At 36.5% G+C, this 22,336-nt stretch overlaps 1 protein-coding gene across 1 annotated transcript in view; it reads right to left on the bottom strand.

The window, feature by feature from the left end:
* The window catches only part of SYT10 (synaptotagmin 10), a 57,534-nt gene that overhangs the window by 23,518 nt on the left and 11,680 nt on the right, over nucleotides 1-22,336 (bottom strand). Inside the window, exons 2-3 of the mRNA XM_010981931.3 lie at nucleotides 17,924-18,284; nucleotides 2,810-3,377 (exon numbers count right to left, since the gene is read on the bottom strand). Of these exons, the coding sequence (XP_010980233.1) occupies nucleotides 2,810-3,377; nucleotides 17,924-18,284 (929 nt within the window). The remainder of the gene's footprint in view (nucleotides 1-2,809; nucleotides 3,378-17,923; nucleotides 18,285-22,336) is intronic.

Raw genomic sequence — 22,336 nt, forward strand, 5'->3', positions numbered from 1 at the left:
TTTCTAGAAAACTCTGTGATTTCTGTGTGAAATCGTTTAAAATTAAAAATGTGAGTAGGAGAAGAAAGCTTTTAAGCAAATTTCAACTCACATCACTTTTCTTATTTTATTGATCTGAAAATATAAAATTGTTTAATGATTTTTCAAAAGCTGAAGGGACGTTTAAATTAAACACTACATTAACCATAAAGATGATAGTAGTGTATACTGTGAACTGGGATCCCACAGTCAAGAAATCTAGGTTTCATGACAATCTTCTCAACAAAAAAGCCACGAGCATTTCTGGAACAGTGTGTGGGTCAGTGTTCCAGCTAAAGAGAAACACCATTTGACTAGAATAATTTAATCATACATTTTATTATCCGCATACTTCTTTTTATATCCAGAATACTGAAATGAAAATGTCTATAGCTGGGGAGGCAAAATAAATGCATCTCTAAGGATGGCTACGTCCTAACCTCCAGATCTGAATATGGTTCCTACATGCCAAAAGGGACTTGGCAGACGTGATTAAGATTATAAGCCAAAATTGACACAACATTGTAAACTGACTATACTTCAATTAAAAAAAAAAGATTGTAAACCATGAGATGGGGAGAATATCCTTGCTTGCTCACATAGGCTCACCCAAAACCAAAGAATACCAGTGGCCTCTAAAATCTGAAAAGGCAGGGGAACAGATCACCCCTAGACCAGAGCCTCCAGATCGGAACACAGACCAGCCAGCACTTCAGTTTTAGGCCAATTAACCCCTATGTTGGACTTCTTTTTTTTTTTTTTTTTAACATTTTTTATTGAGTTATAGTCATTTTACAATGTTGTGTCAATTTCCAGTGTAGAGCACAATTTTTCAGTCATACATGAACATACATATATTCATTGTCGCTTAGGTTGGACTTCTAACCTACAGAAGTATGAGATGATAAATTTGCATTATTTTAAGACACAAAACTTGTAACTTTTACAGCAGAAATAGAAAATAAATACATTAAGCACATAGGAGAGTTGAAAATAAAATTGAGGGGTGTATTAATATTTACCAAAAAAAAAAAACCAGGTATGCTCTATTAGCAGTCAAAAATTGAAACTTCCATGAGTAATTCTTACTGTTTTTTTAAGGACCAGTATGGAACAGAGAAATTTATTAATGTAATAAAAAAAATCCACTGTTAATCACCTGTAAAATTATGCCAATTTTTAGACCTCGTTTGGTGGTTACTTACCTCTGAACCCAAATATATGAATAGAACATGTGTCAAAACAATTTTTATGGTAATGTTTGTTGCATCCCTAATACTTAGAGTATGCCAAACACATAGGAGGCAATTAGCAAATGTTTGTTGAATGAATAAAAGGAGGTATAATATAAGACTGGAGAATCAAGAGAAATAGCCTAATAATTAATTATTATCTGCATTTGTAGAATTCTAAAAGGTGTCATATATTTAAAACAGTAAAATGCACTCCTTATCCTTGTAGGAATATGTTATAAAGTGAAAAACAATATGAAATCAAAAGAACTCCAATGTGCCTTTGAAATATGGTCCAGTTTGTTCCCTAATAAATTATCAGTGTAGACCATGAAATAAAAACCCTAGAACTAAAAATGTTTTGATGATGTAATGCAATAAACTGACAATATAATTTTTAATTTAATGTATCCATATACTTTATAATGGAAATATAATGACTCCAAATACTGACTGTACTTAGTAAAATATTGATGAGAAAAATACAAAAGGAGCTATTTTGAATTAAGAAAATAATTCTTGTTTTTAATAATCCCTGTCTCTGTCTAGACTTCAACATCTCAAGCTTATAAATTGTGGTAAACCTTAGACAAAAGATGGTAAATACATAGACAACCTCATGGTAGAAAATTAAGTGCTTTCATTTAAAAACTAACAAATGAAAACAGTTTAGCAGCCTAACCTCCTAAGAAACCCGTTCCCTAATTCTGCTTCTCTAATTCTATTCTAGACAAAATCATCTTGAATAAAAATATTTATGTAAAAAAAAAAACACAACAGTGTTTAATATAATAAAATTTATGCCCAATTTAAATGTCAAAAATAAAAAAATGGTTAGGTTAATGGATCATATATTTAAAAATTATGTACCAAAACAAATAAAGCATGAAAAAAATCAGTGTGAAAAAACTTAAACTTAGTTTGATCTGAATTATTTTAAAACAGTCATAGAAAAAAGCTGGAAAGCGATACGCCAAGATTTTACGTATAAGTCATGGCATGGTAAGATTATTTTATACTTTTTTATTATGCTTTTCAAATTTTTAATATTAAATTATTTAATAATCAGAAAAGGCATCTTGTAATGAAAAAGAATCACTTCCTGATCATTTAGCAGTTCAAACTGTATCCATTCCACAAAAGCTACTGAAGGAACGGTCTGTTTTAGACCAAATCAAGGACTTTTCCAAAGAGCAGCAAGTACATCTTAGGTTTGATCTGAGGAACAAACTCATCTTAAATAATAAAAGTCAGTAATAACTGTGAGGAAATTAAGTGCTGAGAATAGGTTACGGATCAGTATTTCACAAGAGAAAAGGCCTACTGTTTTTGGTAAATTACAAAAGCTGTGGTTTTTTTTAATTTATTTACACAATCACTAATGTTACCCACATAGTGCTAAGTGCCAGGCTAATTATGTATGTACATGATCATATACTCCATTTGCAGGTCTTCAGGGCATAAACTCCCTAACTTGGTAGAAATAATCTGGGTAATAATTAGTTTTATATCACTGCAGGTCAAACAAAAGGCAATACATTGGTGGAATTATAACTTACCGTGGTGGCACAATGGATATCTTTCCACATCGTGGCTTCCCTGGAGAGATCAGAGGCTTCGAACAAATTGTCAAGAATCGCTTCCCCAATCATGTCATGTCTAGAAAATCGGTCAAAATCATATATACTGAAATGTAGTTTTCGGTTGCTTAGTTGATCATATGCTACAGGAAACTGAAAAGTTTCGTCAAATAGAGGATTTAAAGTCTTTCTGTGCACACGGGTCTGAAATTTCTTTTTCCTGTCTGGAAGAAGATACATCTTCACGTAAGGGTCAGATGTTCCTGCGAAGTCTTTAGCAGGGAGATCTAGGGCTTTGACAATTTTAACAACTAGAAGTTCATTTTCATAATCGTACTGGAGGGTGAAGTTAAGCTTCCCACAGACTTTGATATCTTCCTTCCTGTCGTCCTCAGAGTCGACTGATTTCTGTTTGTAGAGCTCTGGTTTTATCCTCCCAATGCTGGTGGTGGTTTCTCCTTTTTGTAAGACGGGTTCCGTGCCCATGCCAAAATCGACGCTGGAGACCTGCATTTGCCTTGGGAGGTGTCTTCTGAAGGAATTGTGGCTGCACACACGCACACACACACAAAATCATTTAGGTGGGTCATTCTGATGACAGTGTCCCACAGTGGCATGTAAACGCTCCCCTACACCCAGGATAATGAAAGCGTTATATCCACAGAAGTAAACAGGTGAACACACACACACACACGTAAGCAAACAGCTGCTTTTGAAAAACCAGAAATGCAATATTCAAAAGAAAAGTCTCCTAAAACTATAGAAACACTTAAAGCACAAAAATTTACATTTTTATGACTTTTTGGAATTTTTACTTACCATCATAAGCACATAATTAAATACAATTGTAAAGAAAGATGGGTACCAAAAAAGTTCAGTGTTCCACAAACTATTATCAATGTTACCGATTTTCTGGAATGTTTATCTAGATGTAAATATTATATAGACAAATCATTCAGATGGCTGATTTCTTTTCATCTGGATATTTTGGTCTCATGAATTTCACGTTTTAGTGATGACAGTATTAAAAAGAATGTATCAGAAGTCCATATTCCTATACTATATTAATTATTTCGAATACCTAAGATAACTAAATGAATGTTTACTTTTCAAAAGGACATATAGTTACAATAGTCAAAACAAGTACATTTTCCTTTTTTCAACATGGAATGGGCTTCAGAAACTCTTAAAGATTAAAAAAAATGTAGAATTTTGGAATTTGGGGCTAAATAATTGTTCTTAAAATTCAAACTGAATTTCCCATTCAGTTACTATTTATCCCGCCAACATGTCCAGAACACTAACTATCAGCTTACTAATGTCTTGTAAATGTGGCTCACATTAAGATCTGCTTCTCTTACACCTTCTCCATGATTTCTAGTGAGAGCTAGGTCAACTAACATGTCTCCTAAGGCCTGGTCCCAGATCTTTTGTTCTTTTCTCAATCACTCCGTCAGACTAAGAATCAATTTGGGGGCTAGAGTTATTGTCTTGCATCTGATGATTCTTTAGATATGTCTCAGGCAGACAAAATTCTAGTTCTATGTATCTTTGTCTTCAGTTTCAAACCAGTTCTGTCTTCCACGATCTCTGACAATAAATAGTGCTAATGCTTTTATCAGTCGCTTGTGCTTGGAAGCCTGCGGTATGTTTTGGATCACCTTCCCTTCAGTCTATGGGATTTACTCGATTTTCTAAGACCTCTTGATTTTTGCTTTGCGACATCTCATATACTTGTCCATTCTGCTCCATTCCCATCACTACTTGGTCCAGATCCTCTTCAGTCATACTCTGCTTTCTACAGTAGACCTGCAGCTTGATTTTCCTTCTTTCAGCTTTCTCTGATACTCAGTATCTCTCTAGCACCTACATCAAAACATTTACTCACTTATGTTGTCTGTTGCATTAAGTCTGTATCTTTTTATAGCGTTAATATTGAGGACTTTGCTTACTTAATATTTGCCTCACCGGTATACACAGAAGGACTGATTTAAGAGGAGCAGAAAACGAGTCCGTACCCAGAAGTGAGCTACCTGGGCACAATCCCGTTTGGGAAGTGGTCAGAGGAACTGAGGATGTTGAACCTGGACGGGAAAGGAAGAAGCAGAGGCAAGAGTAACAATGAGATGGACACTAACTGTTGTCTAATAGCTGAAGGACTTCCAGGACAGAATTAATAAGAACTCATGGAATTTACATAGATAGACTTCAATTCAACATAATGAAATGTTTAAAAATGTCTAGAGATCTCCAACGTGGTGAAGCAATAAACTCCCCCAACAAGAAATGTAGAAACAAAGGTCAGATGTTGAAGGGAAAAAATTTCTGCCTTGATGCTAGACCACAGTGTTTTCTAACACTTACTTTCTGTAATTTTAGCTATCTAAATATTCAATATCATTACTATGTATATTAATGAAATGAAATTTTAATTATCAGAATTTTAAACTGAGGTGTTCCAAATTCACTCTCTTACACTTAGCTTACTTTCTATAAACTGGACTGAAACCCTGAACAATTATTTAAACATTGTAACGAATACTTGGAGCTATACTGAAATTAATTCAACCTTCCTATGGTCTCCTTTTATACAAATAAAGAAGATGAAATAAAGTGATCTGTGAAAATACCAGCAATGCTTTGCCTGCTACCGTGTTATTTACAGACTTAGCTCAAAAATTTTTTTTTAAATAGACATATCACCACCTGAAAGAGAGGCCTTCAGTGTGCTGTCATAAAGAATTATATGGAAGAAGGGAGAAGGCTGAAGGAAAAATGATATTCTAGCATCAGATAAGAGTTAGGATAGGAGAAAATACTACCCAATGACAATTAGGGATGAAATAAAAGTTGAATAATAAAAGCCCCCAAAATGAAAGAATCTACCATATAAAATTTTCTCAATAAAAAAATTAAGTCTGACCTGGCTTTTCAGATTTTGCCTAAAGGCCAACACACTGAGTGCTTACTCTGTGGCAGGAACACTGTAAATTCTTTATCAGCTTCCTATGAGGTATTTACCACTATGTTTCCCATTTTACAAATGAGGATACTGAAGCACGAGACGTAAATTGCTTAAAGTCACACAGTAGGCAGGTTCTAAAACTAAAATATGACCAATCTGATCAAGGCAGTCTGGGTCCAGTGGCCACAATCTGTGCCACCATGCTATGCGGTTAAAGTAGTGATTATTCCATTCAATTAAATTATTTAAAAATTAACTCCAAGTAGCTATAGAAGATACTTTAAAATTATTTATATATGCTTTGATATAAAATTTTCCACTTAAACATTATATGTAATATAATTATGTAATCCACTAAGATCCAAAGTTTACTTGGTTGAAATAACTTCAGATATGTTTTCAGATTTTTTTTTTAACTTCTTTGGCAAGTTACCATAAATTGAAAGGGAACAAAGATGTTTACTTTGCAGGTAAAATTATATCAGACATGTACAATACTTTTCTCATGGCAATAGTTTTTCTTTTATAAGAAATAACATGTTTTGAAAATACCAAGTAGCAAGGTGAAACTCATTAGGCAATTTTTGCTGTATTGTTTGTCAAAATGATTAAGTTAAAAAATTTTGATCATAATTGAAAAATATTTCTATATAAAGAAACAAACTAGGGCTACTCCGTCTCAGGTTAGGGAATTAGCTCCTAATTAAATCCATAGGGAATTTAAGACCCAATATTTTAGTTTCAGTGTTTAAGTGAGTATATATGCAGAAGTCGTTACTAACTTAAAGCTTAAAATGATCTGTTTCCTTAGACTGATCTTCAGATTGATCCCACTTTAATGGGTTGAATGTGCTCTGAATCTATCCCAGATACACAAGATCAGGGACTTAAATGAGGGTCAGGGAACAATCATGGAGCATTTATGAAAATAATAAGAAAAAAGTAATATAAGTAGTATATGTTGTTATGGCTTATTAAACGGGTCTAGTATAATCCAGTTTATATATTCAATATTCCTAAGAGATGTAGAATATTTTATTGAACAATCTAATATTTCTGCCAAAATTCTTCACTTATGCAATGATTTTTATTATTTTTTTAAATTTTTGTGAGCAAGAAAACCCCAAGAAATTAATTATTTTCCATAAATTGATCTATAATTTCACATTATCTTACGCTTTTCAATGTAATAAAAATTTAGTCTTCTATCCTCTCCTTAAAAAAATCAATAATTTCTTTCTCATGCATCTGGAATATAATTGTGCAGCTGTAAAGCCCCTTCTCACAGGAATCAGAGTAGTAACATTTTTGTTCTACTAAGCCAGTGCCCTAATTACAGAGTAAACAGTGCACGTACTAAGTCACAGTTTAGCTAGTCAGTTAAGAGACGCTTTAATTATTACAGTGTTAAACTATTGCCATGACAACACAGATCTTCTTTATCTTCTTGCATTTTCTTCTTTTTGGGAATGACAGTGGTAAGTGGCTATTTAGTTTCACACAAATGTCCAACCAATTAACAAACAGACCATTTGACTGTGACTGATCTCATTCTTACCCTTCCAACCCAGGAAGGCACCACGTCAGTCCTCTTCCAGATGGAGAAGGGAAAACCTTCCCACTTCACCTGGAGCACCTGAGAGTAGCTCTAGGCATTACTCGATGCCATAGGAATAAAATGTATTAATATGGTGATTGTCAAATATTTTTTTACCAACAGATCCTTTCAAACAAAATCAGAGACCAGAAGTTGAATATAAATAGGAGCCACTTTGGCTGATATACAGAGAGTCCTGGAATCTCACTGGAAACTGTGCCCATTTTTCCCCACTACCCAGAATTGCGTTACCCTGAGATGAGACAGAACAAATGCTGGGCTGGGCTGAAATCAGACTGCAGTTTGGTACCAGCCTCCCGTATGGAGTGAGGGCAACTCTGAGCCAGTCACTGTGCTAAGTTTGAGCTCTACTCTTCTCCTCCATAAGACAATTCTTTCATAGTTGTGAAGGTCAAGTGAGATATGACAGATAGCTTTAAAACAGATCATTTTTCATACTGATAATAATTATCACTAGAGTTCAGGACCCAAGGAGCCAAAGGGCAAACGCCACAGTGAACTCTCTGGATCTGACCGTCTCAAACCTAGCCTTCCTGTTTGTGGCACAGAGTCACTGCTGTGTGAACACGTCCTGGACGACAGGTGCCCTCGGACTCGCTCACTTCTCAGCACCCAGCAGTTCTTTCTTCCTTCAGTGGGAAACCTATATCCCCCTACTCTTACTTGCAAAATTTATTAAATTTACCTTAGATATTGCTTGAGAAATCAGATGGGGAAAAGCAAAAATATACTTAGTAGCATTTTATTTGTTTATTCAACACGTTTACAAGGAGCTCATTTCTTCTTGTCTTAATATTGACATTTATATCAGAAACTAACATGTATTAAAGCTATAACCCCATTTCATAGCTAAGGAGGCTCAAATATAAAGAGTGTATCAATTTTCTGGTTAAGTTTTCATCTTTGTTCCCTGTTTTCTTCCGTTTGGAAGAAATTCGTTCAGTTTGGAACAAGGACAAGCGCGATTCACTCATCACACGGGTATCTGAGCACAGACTGTGCAGGGCGCTGTATATATGAAGACAGACCAACTTGTATAACATAGCACAATGAATTTTTGAGACTAATTTATTCTCTGATGTCAACAAAATTGTTCTATATCCTTAATCTCTTCTTTAAGTGTTCTTCTCACCTTATTGCTCACTAGAAACCTGGCTCTGGCTCTTCCCCAAGGACACTGTTTTTCCTCTGTGCCCTTCTCATGTGATGGCTATTTTCCCCATAGTCCTCCTTCCACTGGACCTAGAGGTGGAGTAGCTGCTCATCCCTCTTGCCCTCCATCACCACTTTCACAGCATCCTCCCTGAACACACCGCTCCCAACTCTGCAGCTCAAGTCAAACCACCATATCCCCATTACTGCTCACTGTCAGTCATTTACTCATTCTCAGATCCCTCCCTTTAAAGCTTTCATTATTTTAATCTCTTGGTTCACTAACATTCTCCTTGACAATGTTTTTGTTTTAATTCCTAGCAATGCACAAGTTTCTTCCAACTACTTGACCTCTAGGTTCTTTGAATTCCTTTCCGCCAGTGAAGTTGTCTACCTACGTCTGATACCACCATGTACACAGCCAGATTTCCTCCTTAGCTTTCTCTGCAAACTCTCCACAACCCCAATTTCATGCATGTCTCTCTCTGATCAACACCTCTTTCCAGCTCACACCCTCTTATGCTCCGACTCAAGCAACTTTTCCAACTCACAAGAACCTCTAATCCATTGATTCTATCACTATTTCACAATCCCTAGTTCTTTAATATCACTTTTCCTTCTTTATCTGGCTTCAGTTCCATGGTTAATCATTAGAGCCACTCATGCGTATATCCCCAGTTCCCATGTTGCTCTCTACCTTCTTTGTTGCAGGACAAAAATCAGTCCTGGTTGAATCCAACCTTCCATCACCTCTATACCCGTACATGTGCAAGTGAAAGTAACCAGAGACAGACAAAACAGCTCTCACTGTTCCACTTGAAATCCATGACCACATTCCTCTTGTAGACCCTCCTGTTGCTCAGTCTCCTAGATTCACAAGAACTTTCACACCTTCTCACCTTCCTTCAAACCTCCATCACCTTCCTCATTCCAACCTCCGTTCATGGAAATTTACTTCACATTTTCACTAATGAAATTGAAACAAAGAGCAGAAACCTTCCACATACTTCCACTATCTCATCAACCTTCTTATCAGCATTTGTACCCATATTTTTTACCTTCCTGATCAATATTAGATGAATGACCCATGCTCTTGTCTAAAGCCAGTCCCTCTACTTGTATACCAAATTCCATTTACTCTCTTTCGAGTTTGTTGTCTCAATGTCGCTTTCGAGATTGTTCCTCTTTGATTCTTGCATTTTGAATTCCGCCTCTTTGTTGGATTTTTACCATAAGCACAAGAGGGTACTGTTGTTTCTGCCATCTTAAAGGAACATTCCATTCACCCTACTTCCTTTCTCTCTGCTGTGCTGTTTCTCTAATACATTTGTAGCAAAATTCCTTCAAAGATTTGAGGACAGTTTATCCACTGTCCAATTTACCTCCTCCCATTCTATATAAACCCACTCTAGTCTCACATACAAACCCTAGCATAATCGCTCTTGAAAATGTCGATGATGTCTCCCCTACATTGCTAGATTCAGGGGTCAATCCATGGTCCGCACCCCCCTTGACGTCATCATAGTCACCTGACAGTTAATCACTCCTGATTGTTCATACTCTCTTCACTTGGCTTTCAGATTATACACCCCTGGCTTTCCTTCCACTTTACTAGTCTCTCCTTATCAGTCTACTGTGCTGTTCCTGGTGTCTTAATGTTGGAGTACCTCCAGGATTCATCTCTGGTTTTCTTTCCTATCTGCACTCACCTTTTTGATATATCTCTATATGGACCCCAAATGTACGTATTTATCACAGGTTTTCTCCAGAATTTCAGAGTCATTATCCAGTTGCTTACTCCATTTTTCCACTTAGATTTCCAACAAAATCCTTAAACACAATAGTTCCAGATCTCCTGTTCTTGGCTCTCAAACTCACTCCACTCATCTTTCTCAATTTGATCGTTCCAGATGCTCAGGCCAAAACACTGGAGTCATTCTTGACGCCTCTCTTTTTACTCATGTGCCTAATGTATCAAATTCTGTGTGTTCTATCTTCACAATATATCTCGAATCCAGCCAGATCTACCATCTCCCTGCTCTGAACCACCATCACTTCTGGCTTCCATAGAGGTCTTTCTGCTTCTACCCTTTTGCCTCCTTCAATGTTGATACTCAAAACAACACAGAAATTCTTTCAAGACATTAGTCAGATCATGGCACTTCTCTGATTAAAAACTCTCTGGTGGCTTTCCATGTTACTCAAGAGTAAAAGCCAAAATGGTGTAGGTCCTGCTACCTCTCTGATTTTTCTCCTAGTATTCTCCACCTTGTTCTCTCGGCTACACCCACAGTGGCTTCCCTGCTGTTGATGGAACACAAAAAGCAGGTTCCACCTTCAGGGTCTTCCCCACGCGAAGTTCTTCCCAAACATCCACACGGACCACCCTTCCACCTCCTTCAGTATTTGCTCAAATGTTACCTTCTCAGCAAACTCTACCCTGATTATCAAATGTTAAATTGGGACGCTGGTCCCCTTTCAGACCTACCAATCCTTTATTTCACACTACTATTTTCTACAGAATTTGTCATCTCCTAAAACATCATGTAATTACTATGCTGTTTGGTCCCTCTCCACAAGAACGCAGGTGGGGATTTTTGAGTTTTGTTCCCTAAAGTGTATCAAATGTCTAGAAAAATGGCATGTAACAAGTGTTCTATAAATACTATTGAATAAATTAATTAATTTAAAAATTTCCCTGAAAAATGTAGCCATATGACTAATAACCCTATAATAATAAAAATTGTTGAGACAAAAAAAAAACTGGTTTTCTTCTCAATTATGCAATATAATGGTTGAAACTAATTTAGGTAACTTATCTTTATACTATTCAAAGAATTAACAGGAAACTTGTTTTTTAATAGCAGTTCATGAAGTGAATGTTCAGTTATTCTGAAAATACTTGTCCCTTCAACTCTCATCATGTTAAAAAAAAAAGATATACAAATCATAACAAGAGATAAGCAATTGCTTTTGATCCTGCAAATATTTAAAGGAATGCATATGAAATGATTAGGTCAGGAAATATTTCTTGGTAGTTTTGATCTACAAATAAATTTCTGAGAATGTAATATTTTATATTATAAGAAAAGAAGTAATATAAAATGAAGCCTAAAATTATACAAAAATATCTCAATAACAATGTGTTAGAATAATAAATCCAAGAACATTCTGGTTGGTACTACTAGGTCACTATAAAGTCTTTTGACCTTAATTATGGATGCTCTAAATTTCTACACTCAAAGTGTCACTTAGGCCTTCCCTTACTTGGAAGTATGTTGCTAGTAAGCTCAGCTAGGTTTTGGAGGAAAATGTTAGTCTTCCAGCTAAGTTCACCTACCCGACCCTGGGACCTTCCTTTTGTGTATCCACATCTCCCTGAGCATATTGTACATAGCATATTGAAATGACCTGTTCTCAGATTTGTTTTCCATTCCCCAACTCTTTTACTAGACTGTGGTCTTTATAACGGCAGAAATTAAGTATCATTAATCTTTTCATGAACTTCATATTAAATATATGCTGGGATTTCATGACCTGTCTGTTAAGACTTTGTATGAAATCATTTACTCCAAGATTCCTGTGACCAATAAAAGCCAACTTCCCAAGAATTATTTGTACAATGAAGAAGGAGGGCCCAATCAACATATAATTAGTGTTTGTAAAGAGGAGATAATATTTCTCCCTGATAGAAAACAAACTCTCCAAGTTGGATAAATTTTGTAAGGTTTTGCCTCTGACCTTGGTTCGAAGTGCTGTTCCATTCCAGAAAGGAAGTTAGTTTATATACCAAATACGTATGTTTCATACAGATTATTTAACTACCTCAAGCAACTGCACAGCATGTTTTATGAACTTTTATTTCATGGAGACAGATCACAGGTTCTCCCATTGTTTAGGGCAAGCACTACGTCCTATCTTAGCTAATTAAATACCTTTTAAATTCTTCCTTTGTGTAACAGTTTACTTCCCATTCCTTACCATATCTTGGAATGAAAATTGTAATTTTTGCTATCTCTTGAGAATAATTTAACTAAAAAAAATCTCTTAAAGAAAACTTCACAATCCAGTTTTATATATTTTTACATCATTTTTCATTTCTCTTATAACAATGTATATTAAGTGTCCTTTCTAACTTTTATGTGTAATGATTTGAAGAATTACTTTTCTAAGCAAACACAGCTCATTGTAAATCCATCAGCACACTTGAGTCAATGATCTCCTTGCATGTCCTGCTTTTTGTTCGTGTTCAGTTGGATCTGCCGCTAGGACCCCTAATTACTTTTTGTAGATACTTAGAATCCTCTCTAACAGTGGCTAACTTACAAAATTTCTCAAATTATTTTGCCATTTGTAAGTCACCTCATTTCATACCATTAACGACTACACAGACAATTGGTCCTTATACTCATCCTTGGGAGTGTATCATCATTAACCTCTTCTTAATATTAGCACTGTTTACCTCACCACCCAATGCTGTCTTTAAGGAAGAAAAGTGGAGAGATAATCAATCAATCAATCAAAACCACGTGCTGCTTTTTATGCACCTACTCATTGATGGAAATTAGGAGCACCTTAAAGCAGGTTATACAGCCTTGTTCTCCAAGAACTTAGCATCTCAGGTTTGGCAAACAACTAGAGCTCAATGTTACTGCTAGATTGTAGCTACGGCTTTAAATAATAAAGGACAATAGCTTATAATGGGACAGAAAAGGTACTCGCAGATGCATTTTCCTTGAAGATCTTACAGTAGATTACAAAAAAGAGGTATCACTCTAGACGAGGGAAGCAGTCTGAGCAAAAGCAAAGAGACAGAGAGTTGAGGTCTATAGCAAGATGATAAAAGGACCAAGCCCCCTTCTAACTGGTAACCATGAGAGATCCACTTGGGAAGATAAGATGCAGTCATCAAATTCACTTACTGATTTTTTTAAATCAACAAATATACCCTCTTGTTCCTACAGTGCTTTGTCTAGCTGTCAAGAGCAATACAGAAGTGAAATCGGCAGGTTCTCTGCCTAACAAAGCAGCATGGAGCTGTATGTGTGGGGCAATATGGAACCGAAATATTATAATGGGAGCTCGGTGTCATTAGATTTTTACAGTTTGATTGTCAGACTTTTAATAGGTTTGGACTAGACTTAGAATGACTGTAATGTCACTGAATTCTTTTTATAAGAGATCTGAGATTCTTCCTTTATAATTTTTCGCAGGTTTCTTTTTGTTGCTGTTTGTAACTTCCTGGTTTTGATCATACCTGGCCTACTAAATTAGTTTCATAATAGATGTCTTTTTTCTACAGTGTCCTATAAATTGTTGCCAAATTAATTTTCTTAACACACCGCTCTTTATCCAAGGGACTTTTCTGTTGAAAATATTTTTGACAGAACAGACTTTGAACATCTTGGCCATGATTGCAAGGCCTCCCCAGACTTTAACACTAGCTGACTTTATCTTCCATTATTCCTCCACTGACCTCTGTTTTCCAATCAAGGTAATTTACTTGGTGTTTTCGTAGCATGATTTCCTCTTCCGTGTCTTTTCACATAAAATGCTTCCATCTGGAATGCATATCCTCTTCCAATTGGTATTTAGATGCATTCCTAGTTTTCTGTGGCCTCAGTTTAATGGCCCTTCTCCATGCCTCAGCTAGAAGTGATTTTTCTATTCTATTAATTCCACATTCTCCACCACACAGTTTGTACTTGTAATTCCTTAAATTGAAGATGGTGTCTTCTCTCTCTGCATTATGATGTGACTTTTTTTCTAGTTTCCTAGAATTTGCAAAGTGGAGAGTATGCAGAATATACTGACTATATCTGTTACAGAAACCTGAATATCCTGTCAAGAGACCAAGGGATACTCAGAGGGTTGGAGAACTCAGGTTTATTAAGCCAGCAGGCCCAGAGGAGTTAACACTCCAAGCTCTGGACCCCATCTGTAGGTTTATATATACTTTTATAGGATTTTAGATTTCAATTAAGTTTGTGCCATATACAAATGAGGTGTTAAAAATGGACCAATCAGGAGTGAGCTTTCAGAAACCAATGGAATTTTAGGGGTAAATGCAAATGAGGTGTTAGAAATGGGCCAATCAGGAGTGAGCTTTTGGGAACCAATGGAATCTTAGGACTAAGTTTTGTTTTCCTAGAAGCAAGCCATTTTACAGAAGCACAAAAGCCTGGGAGGTCTTGCTGGTCACTTTGTGGGTTTTGCGCCTTCATATCTAGCCATTAATATCAACTGAGCAAGGCTATTAGATGAATGAACAATCAATCAAGATTGTTAATAGAAGAATATTAATAGTAAGAAATACACAGACACCTGTTGGGTTGTTTGACTGACTGCCAGTACGCTGATGGGGTTAACTGTCCCAGTATTCGAAAAGCAAGATGAGAATATGGGAAATGTGGCAGTTTCCAGCAATGCTGTTAATTAATCAGGATGTCTCTTAACTAAAGAGACAAGTAAAACCTGAGGGAATATGATGTCTGTCATTTATTGTCTGAACCAAATAAAAGGGAGTTTCAACACCAAACTTGAGCTGAGATATCTTAATAAGGTGAGGAAACCAAGTATTAAAGTTAAATTTATTGTGTGTGGCAGTGGGGTGGAGGTTGTTTGATTTCACTACACTGCAATGAAAAGTTAGCATTTGAGCAGAACAATCTGATTCATAATAATGTACCCGCAATCTCTGTGTCTGCATAATAAACTTGGTAATTTCCCCTTCCTCTCCATATAAAGGTAATTTTTAGTATGATGATGTAATTAATGTAGATAAAGGTTTTTGAGAACTGGGAACAATCAAGTTTTCTGCAAGGAATTCATCCCAAGGCCAAATAGATTAAAACCATAACTGTAGTCATTCATGATAACCACATATAATTCCAGATTTCTGACTGAGCAGGATGAGCAGGAAGGTGTCCTCATTTTCCAGCCTCCCAACTACCTGACCTCAGCAGACCTCATAACCATCTTTGGTTGTGAAAAACCATATCCTCTTGGCTTTAACTCTTAAATTGTGTTCCATCAATCTGGATAAATTTGAATTCTAACTTTCACCAGCTGTATGGCTGTAGGCAATGTTTTAAATCTCTCTGGGCTTCAGTTAACTCACAAGTCATAGGGATAATTAATAACATTTCATGCAGGTTGCCAGAAGATTATCAGGAAGAGTGTCTGCCATAGTGACTAAGTTGCAAGCACTCAAAAACTATACATTTTTTTTCCTTCCTTCCCCAGCCACTCATAAACAAGGAAATTCAAAGAAACCGATGAAATGGTATCAAAGTTCTAGCAAAACTATGAATTTGTATTCCACTTTTTCGCTCAGAAAATATGAGATACACAAGCACAATCAATTTTGTTTTTTAAGGTTGAAAGAAACAGGTTTTCTTCTGATTTCTTCAATTTCACATAATTACTGAGAAATCCAGGGACAGAATGATGTGTTGTCATTCCTATTGTGTTTTATTTCTAGAAACCAATTCTGTATCCAAAACCAAGTCTTCACACATGTGTTCTCAGTATGAATTTTTTCATTCTCCCATAGCTAGGGATCATCAGATAAACTGTATGTTTACATTCAACAGATACTATTTTGGAGATAGTACTTTGTTTTTCTGAGGTTTCCGAAAAAAATTTGAGCAAAGAATGGCAAGCTACTCTCATAGCTTACCTCAATTTGCTTTCATAAATTGAGAGTCCTTTTGTGGGGTGCACTTAACCAACTAAAAGAGTTGAATTATTCTGAATGCTAAGTTGATACATAGTCATAGCTGTTACCAATATTTTTTAAATGTTCTGTAGATTATTTAAACATTTTTACCCTGAAATTGATGAGTATATTAAGGCTTTGTTAAACATCATATTTAGCCATCGTTTGCAATAGCAGCAATAATCAAGTAACCACAGGAGATAATTTTAAAGTAGTTTTTTCTTTAAATATAAAAAAAGTGACACATGGGATAATTATTTTATAGTTAAATATCAATAATAAATAAATTTCAATTAATGTATACTGGACCATATGATGTAAAAATCACACACACACACACACAAATAAACCTAAATGCCTAGATGCCACTGCTCAGGAAAACTTGTCAAAATAATAATTAAATATGAAGCATATCTTGGTTATAAAATTTAAATAGCTGAGAAAAGTGTAACACCTCCCCATCCTCCTTATCCCAAAGTAACAATTATTCTTATTCCTCTGGAATTTATTTCAGAAAGAAAAGGATTTATTTGTAGATACAATCCTGTTTTATTTATAAAAGATACAGTGAATAATCTTTCAATCCTAGTACCAAACATGACCCAGGCAGTTTTTCAATCTGATTGACTTCCAGACCCACAAAAGTAAGTCGTGTCAGAAAAGCATGAATGCATCTTTGATTTAGAGGCAGCAAGGTAAGATTAGGAAGTCCATTAGTCAGCAGGAAACAGCACTTAATTCCCATTACCACTGATTTTTCACCCTGTCCTAGAGTAAAACTACTTGCTATTCTGGGAATCAGAGAAACACTGCTACTAACATGTTGTTTTTCATTTTAAAGATTAAAGACCATACTTTAGTAGAAAAAAATGGCTTTTTACAAGAATCTTCTTTTTTCCTTTATAGTTAACATCATTTGAAATATACTATAGCAAATTATTTTCATTCAAGCAAATTCCTGCTGATTTTTCCAGGCTAAGTTAAAATGTACATCCTTAAAATGTGTCTCCTTAAGGAGGGTTCCCCCTCCCCTCCTGCTGTGTACACTCCTTGGTATGTCCAGGATACTCACTGACACTCCTGTGGAACTTACCATACTCTGACCAGGATAAGGGCTTGGTCTATGTGAGCCCAAATAAGCAATGAAATTTTCCAGCAGTTTATGGTACAGGCGCTAAACCACTGTAGACTAAACATTAGTCTCTGTTACTCAGTTTTGACTGTAAATTTCTGGGTGATTGCATGAAATCCCTGGCTGTTTTCTTGATATTGATTGGCTGAATTAAACTAAATTGAAAGACTGCAAAGACTTCAAAGGAAAGAGTCAATAAACAATGATCTCTAGTTAGATGGTTTTAATGAGACCTCAAATTCCCCTAAGCCCCTTTCACGGTACTGCTCTCTATTTGGCGTCTTTGTCTTCAGTTTCTCTCTCCATCCCTACTTATTCTGTCCCACCCATTCCCTCCTTATTCTATTATCTGCTTCCTGTGTCTTTCTCATTTCTTCTGTTGGTCTTTTTCTTTTCTCCTTTCCCACCTCAGTTTTTCTCTCTTAGGAAATCACATACAACACACACACACACACATACACACACACGCCCCACAAGTAGTTTTATCTATTTTGATCCTTCCTTACCGGGATGAAGATGTCGGCTCAGTAGTTTGTCTCTGCACACGTGCATGTTTAATTAAATGTTCTTTTAAAGCAGTCTGGACTTCTGCTGGGATATCAGGGGAAGTGTGGCTGATTTTTATTGCGGGCTCAATAGCTTTTAGTGCTGGCTTTCCATTTTCTTTAACTTCTTTCTTCTCTTCAGTCTCTTGAAAAACTTCAGTAGGAGCACTTGAAACGCTCGGTGGGAGTGTGCTGACGTTGGAAGCCAGGGGTTTGCTCTTCCAGCAAGGCCAGCACAACTTCCAGAAGACAAAAAGTGAGACAACCAACAAGGCCAGGCCACAAAAGCTGACAACGACTGCTAACAGGCTGACTGAAATGTCTGGAAAAATTACAACGCAAAAAAAAAAAAAAAAAAAAAAAAAAGTCATTGACAGTACACATTATAAGGCAGTAATGGTGACATAATTTTACATTATGGGTATTAGTAATAGTTTGCTGATTTAGAGTTCCAAAAATTTACTTAAGTTCTATTTGTAAGGAGGAAATAATAATTATGTTTGAAAATTCACAATGGAGATGTTTGAAAAATTTCACCCCAGGAAGTTTCCAGTTGTGTACAACAAAAGCATGATATGTACACATAATTTCCAGGAACAGTAAAAGGGGTCCAAGAATGCAAAATGAAGGCTACTTATCTGTAACCTGCCTTGAAGTCATGAAGCTTAAGAAGCTCTGAATCTGTATAGAACAAGCAGGGCTTCTGTGAGCTTCACTTTTGATCTAAAGATGCAAACTCCCTGTGCTCTGAGCAGGTAATAATGTTAAATATGTGCATATAAACTGCTTTCTATGGTCTAAATGAGAATAACACCTTGCTAAGAGAGAATAGGTACACAGTTAGCTGTATTTTCAAGCTCCCTAGGTCCTTTCTAATAAGCTTGCATGCTCCTAATTGCTAAAGTCCAAAATTAGTTAATGACTTGTTACCTAAGTATGTTTAAAATATTCTTACTTAAAAATAATTACAAATTAATATATGCTCATTGCAAAGGGGTAAAAAAAGGTGTAACTTTACAGAAGAGAAACCTGAAAAATACTAACCTCCCCCAGGTGACCAAGGTGACCATCAGCAGTGCCCAATCATGTCGTACCCTTGACAGGATGTGCTGAGAATGGCGCTTTATCTCTGTGGTCTGCCTCCCCAACCCAATAACCTGAATCTAATCATGAGAAAAATTTATGACAAATTCCAGTAAAGGGACATTCTACAAAATACCTGGCCAGTACTCTTCAAAACTGCCTATGTTGTCAAAAAAGAAATTTTGAGAAAGTGTCACAGCCCAGAAAGACTAAGAAGACATGACAACTAAATGTAATGTGGTATCCTAGATGGAATTAAAAAAAAAAAAAAAAAAAAAAGGACATTAGGTAAAAACTAAGGAAATCTGGATAAAGTATGGACGTTAGTCAGCATGTATCCACACTAGTTCATCAGCTGTGAGACATGTACCATGCTACTGCAAAGCATTAATAACAGGAGAAAGGGGGTGTGGGGAGTATGGGAACGCTGCACTATCTTCCCCAATTTTTCTGCACATCTACAACTGTTTTAAAAAGTAAAATCCTTTCAAAAATGTTAATAATATCCCCCTATCACTTTCGTTTTCACCTTCCTAGAATAACCGACGTTAGCCATCTGGCGCTACAGCATTCTCAAAGTTCGGAAGACAAATGGATTTCCCATGAAGGGAAATTTTTCTAGATTTAGATAAGCTTATACTTTTCTTTTACAACTTTGTTTAACATCATGGTCAAATATGAATCCAATATCTTTTGTTTTAAACAAAGATGTTAGGGATACAGGGATCGGCTGAACTGTGTCCGTTCCTCCACCCTGTCCAAATGCGTTATGTTAAAGCCCTGATCTCGGTCCCTGGGAATGTGGCTGCATTTGGAGGCGGGGCCTTTTAAATTAGTAATGAAGGCATAATGAGGTCATACGGATGAGCCCTTATCCAGTGTGACTGGTGTCCTTGTAAGAGCAGATGAAGACAAAGATCGTCACAGGAGGAAGACCGCTTGGAGACCCAGGGAGGAAGCAGCCACCTATAAACCAAAGAGAAGTGGACTCCGAAGCAACCAGCTATTCTGACACCTTTATCTCAGACTTGCAGCTTTCACAACTCCGGGGAGTAAGTTTCTGCTGTTGAAGCCGCCAAGTCTGTGGCACTAGGCTACGGCAGGCCTAGCAAACTAAAGAACAAACCCAGTTCCCTTTAACCACCACCGGAGACCCAGGAGGTCCCGCGGACAAGGCAAAGCAACCACGGACCTCAGCTTGGTGCTATGTCTGTCTGTTCGCTCAAGCACTAATAAACTAAAAAATCTCCTAAGTACCCAGGTAGAACGATTTAATACACTTTTATATAAATGATTACTGCATCTTTCTTTATTCAATTTGCTTATTTTTTTAAGTTCAGCAATACTTAAGGTCTAACTTCATGTCACAGCACTCCATAATACTTCATCAAAAAAGATATTTGGATAATGCCCAATATTTGCTATTACAGCACAGCTACCTTCTTGTCCCCTTGTCCCTGCTATCTGGGGACTGTTTCTTTAAGGTAAGTATCTAAAGATAGAACTGCAGGGTCATACGTGCATATTTAGTTTTACTAAATTATTTCCAAAAAGACTGACTAATAAAACATCATATAAATTTACCAGTTCTGACAATTTTGGAGAAATATTGCTGTATTTTAATCTTGATCTGATGGGGAAATGATAGGTTGTTTCAATTTACATTTCCGTGATTAGTAAGATAAAATGGTTCTGGCTAAATTCTCAACTTGCAGCTAATGCAAATCCATTCAGAAATTGAAATGATTCCAAGTTTTTATTGCTCCTTAATCATAAGAATAAAAATTAATTTTGACATGCTATGATCCATAGACACCAATGTTTCTCTTCATTTTTCCATTGCTTACTGAAGCTGCCTTGAATATATTTTCCATTTATATTCCATTGATGAGGAATGTGTGATCGTATTTTGTATTTTATAGTTTATTTTTACTTTTTAAAATTATTCATTGGCATCAAAGCTTGAGGAAAAGAGAAAAATATATAATTAATGTGTTTCTTAATTATTAACTCATTTTAAAATGGAGGAATAAATATTACAACGATGGCTTTATAATCTTCATGTATTTTCAGTTTCACTTACATTAGATTTTCCTGGACATTTTAACTCAATTAACTTCTTTCACAAACTAACTTCTACCCAGCTGGAGCCAAAGCCAAGACATAAGGAAACTGCTGGACAATGTGGGTTAGAAGAAAGGAGAGAAGTAGTTTTCAGTCTATGACTGAAATGCTCCCATTTTTAGGTTCTTTGACCCAGTTTCAACTTGTGTGTAGTGGGGGGAGGGGGAGTCCCCACACCGCTAACAGTTCTCTGGACACCAACTGCATGTTCTTTCCACTCCGTTCTGCTGACTACCCTCCCACAGGTAGCATCAGATTCTTCTCCGACCAACCAGCTACCGACTGGAGGGTCCCACAACCCCTTCTTTGGGTTTGATTAATTTGCCAGAGCAGCTTACAGAACTCAGGAAACTCACTTATTTATCAGTTTATTACAAAAAGATAAAAGGATATATTATAAAAGGATTACCAATTTATTACAAAAGGATATAACTGAGAACAGCCAGATGCAAGAGATGCATGGGAAAAGGGCATGGAGTTTCCATGCCCTCTGAAAGCATGATGTCCTCAAATGTCTGCATGTTCAACGCAGAAGTGCTCAAACCCCATCCTTTTGGTGTTTTATGGAGGCTTCATTACACTGGCATGATTGAGTAAATAACTGGCCACTGGTGACTGATTCAACCTCCCGCCCCTGGAGATTATTAGTAGCAAGGGTGGGAAGGAAAATTCCAAACCTCTAATCATATGGTTGATTCTGCTGGAAGCCAGTCCCTCTCCTTAGGTTGAGTCCAAAAGTCACCTTATCAACCTAACAGGACGCTTTTATGACTCTCATCACTAAGGAAATTCCAAGAGTTCTGGGAGCTGTGAGTCAGGAACTGTGGACAAAGGCTATACATATACACACAATATCACACCTCCCTTCTCACTAATGTGGGTCATAAAATATTTCATTCAAGTCAAGTCACTTTTGAAAGTGAAAGGCTGTGCTATAAACCATACAAGGGTAGTGGGAATAAACTGTCGTAGTCTGGCAACTCAGATGGTCAACCTACCTCTTTAAGACTGACATCTTCCCAGGTCACCCCTTAGCCATCTGGGTTCAAATCCGAACTTTGCATGGCATTTCTCAGTGTCTTTCTGATTTGACTATTGATCCAATGCCATTCTTCTGCCACCCTCCTTCCCCTGATCACTAATTACTCTCTCATGATTTTGTTCAGG

Source organism: Camelus dromedarius, chromosome 25 (genome assembly GCF_036321535.1).
Source record: "Camelus dromedarius isolate mCamDro1 chromosome 25, mCamDro1.pat, whole genome shotgun sequence".
NCBI classification, from domain to species: domain Eukaryota; kingdom Metazoa; phylum Chordata; class Mammalia; order Artiodactyla; family Camelidae; genus Camelus; species Camelus dromedarius.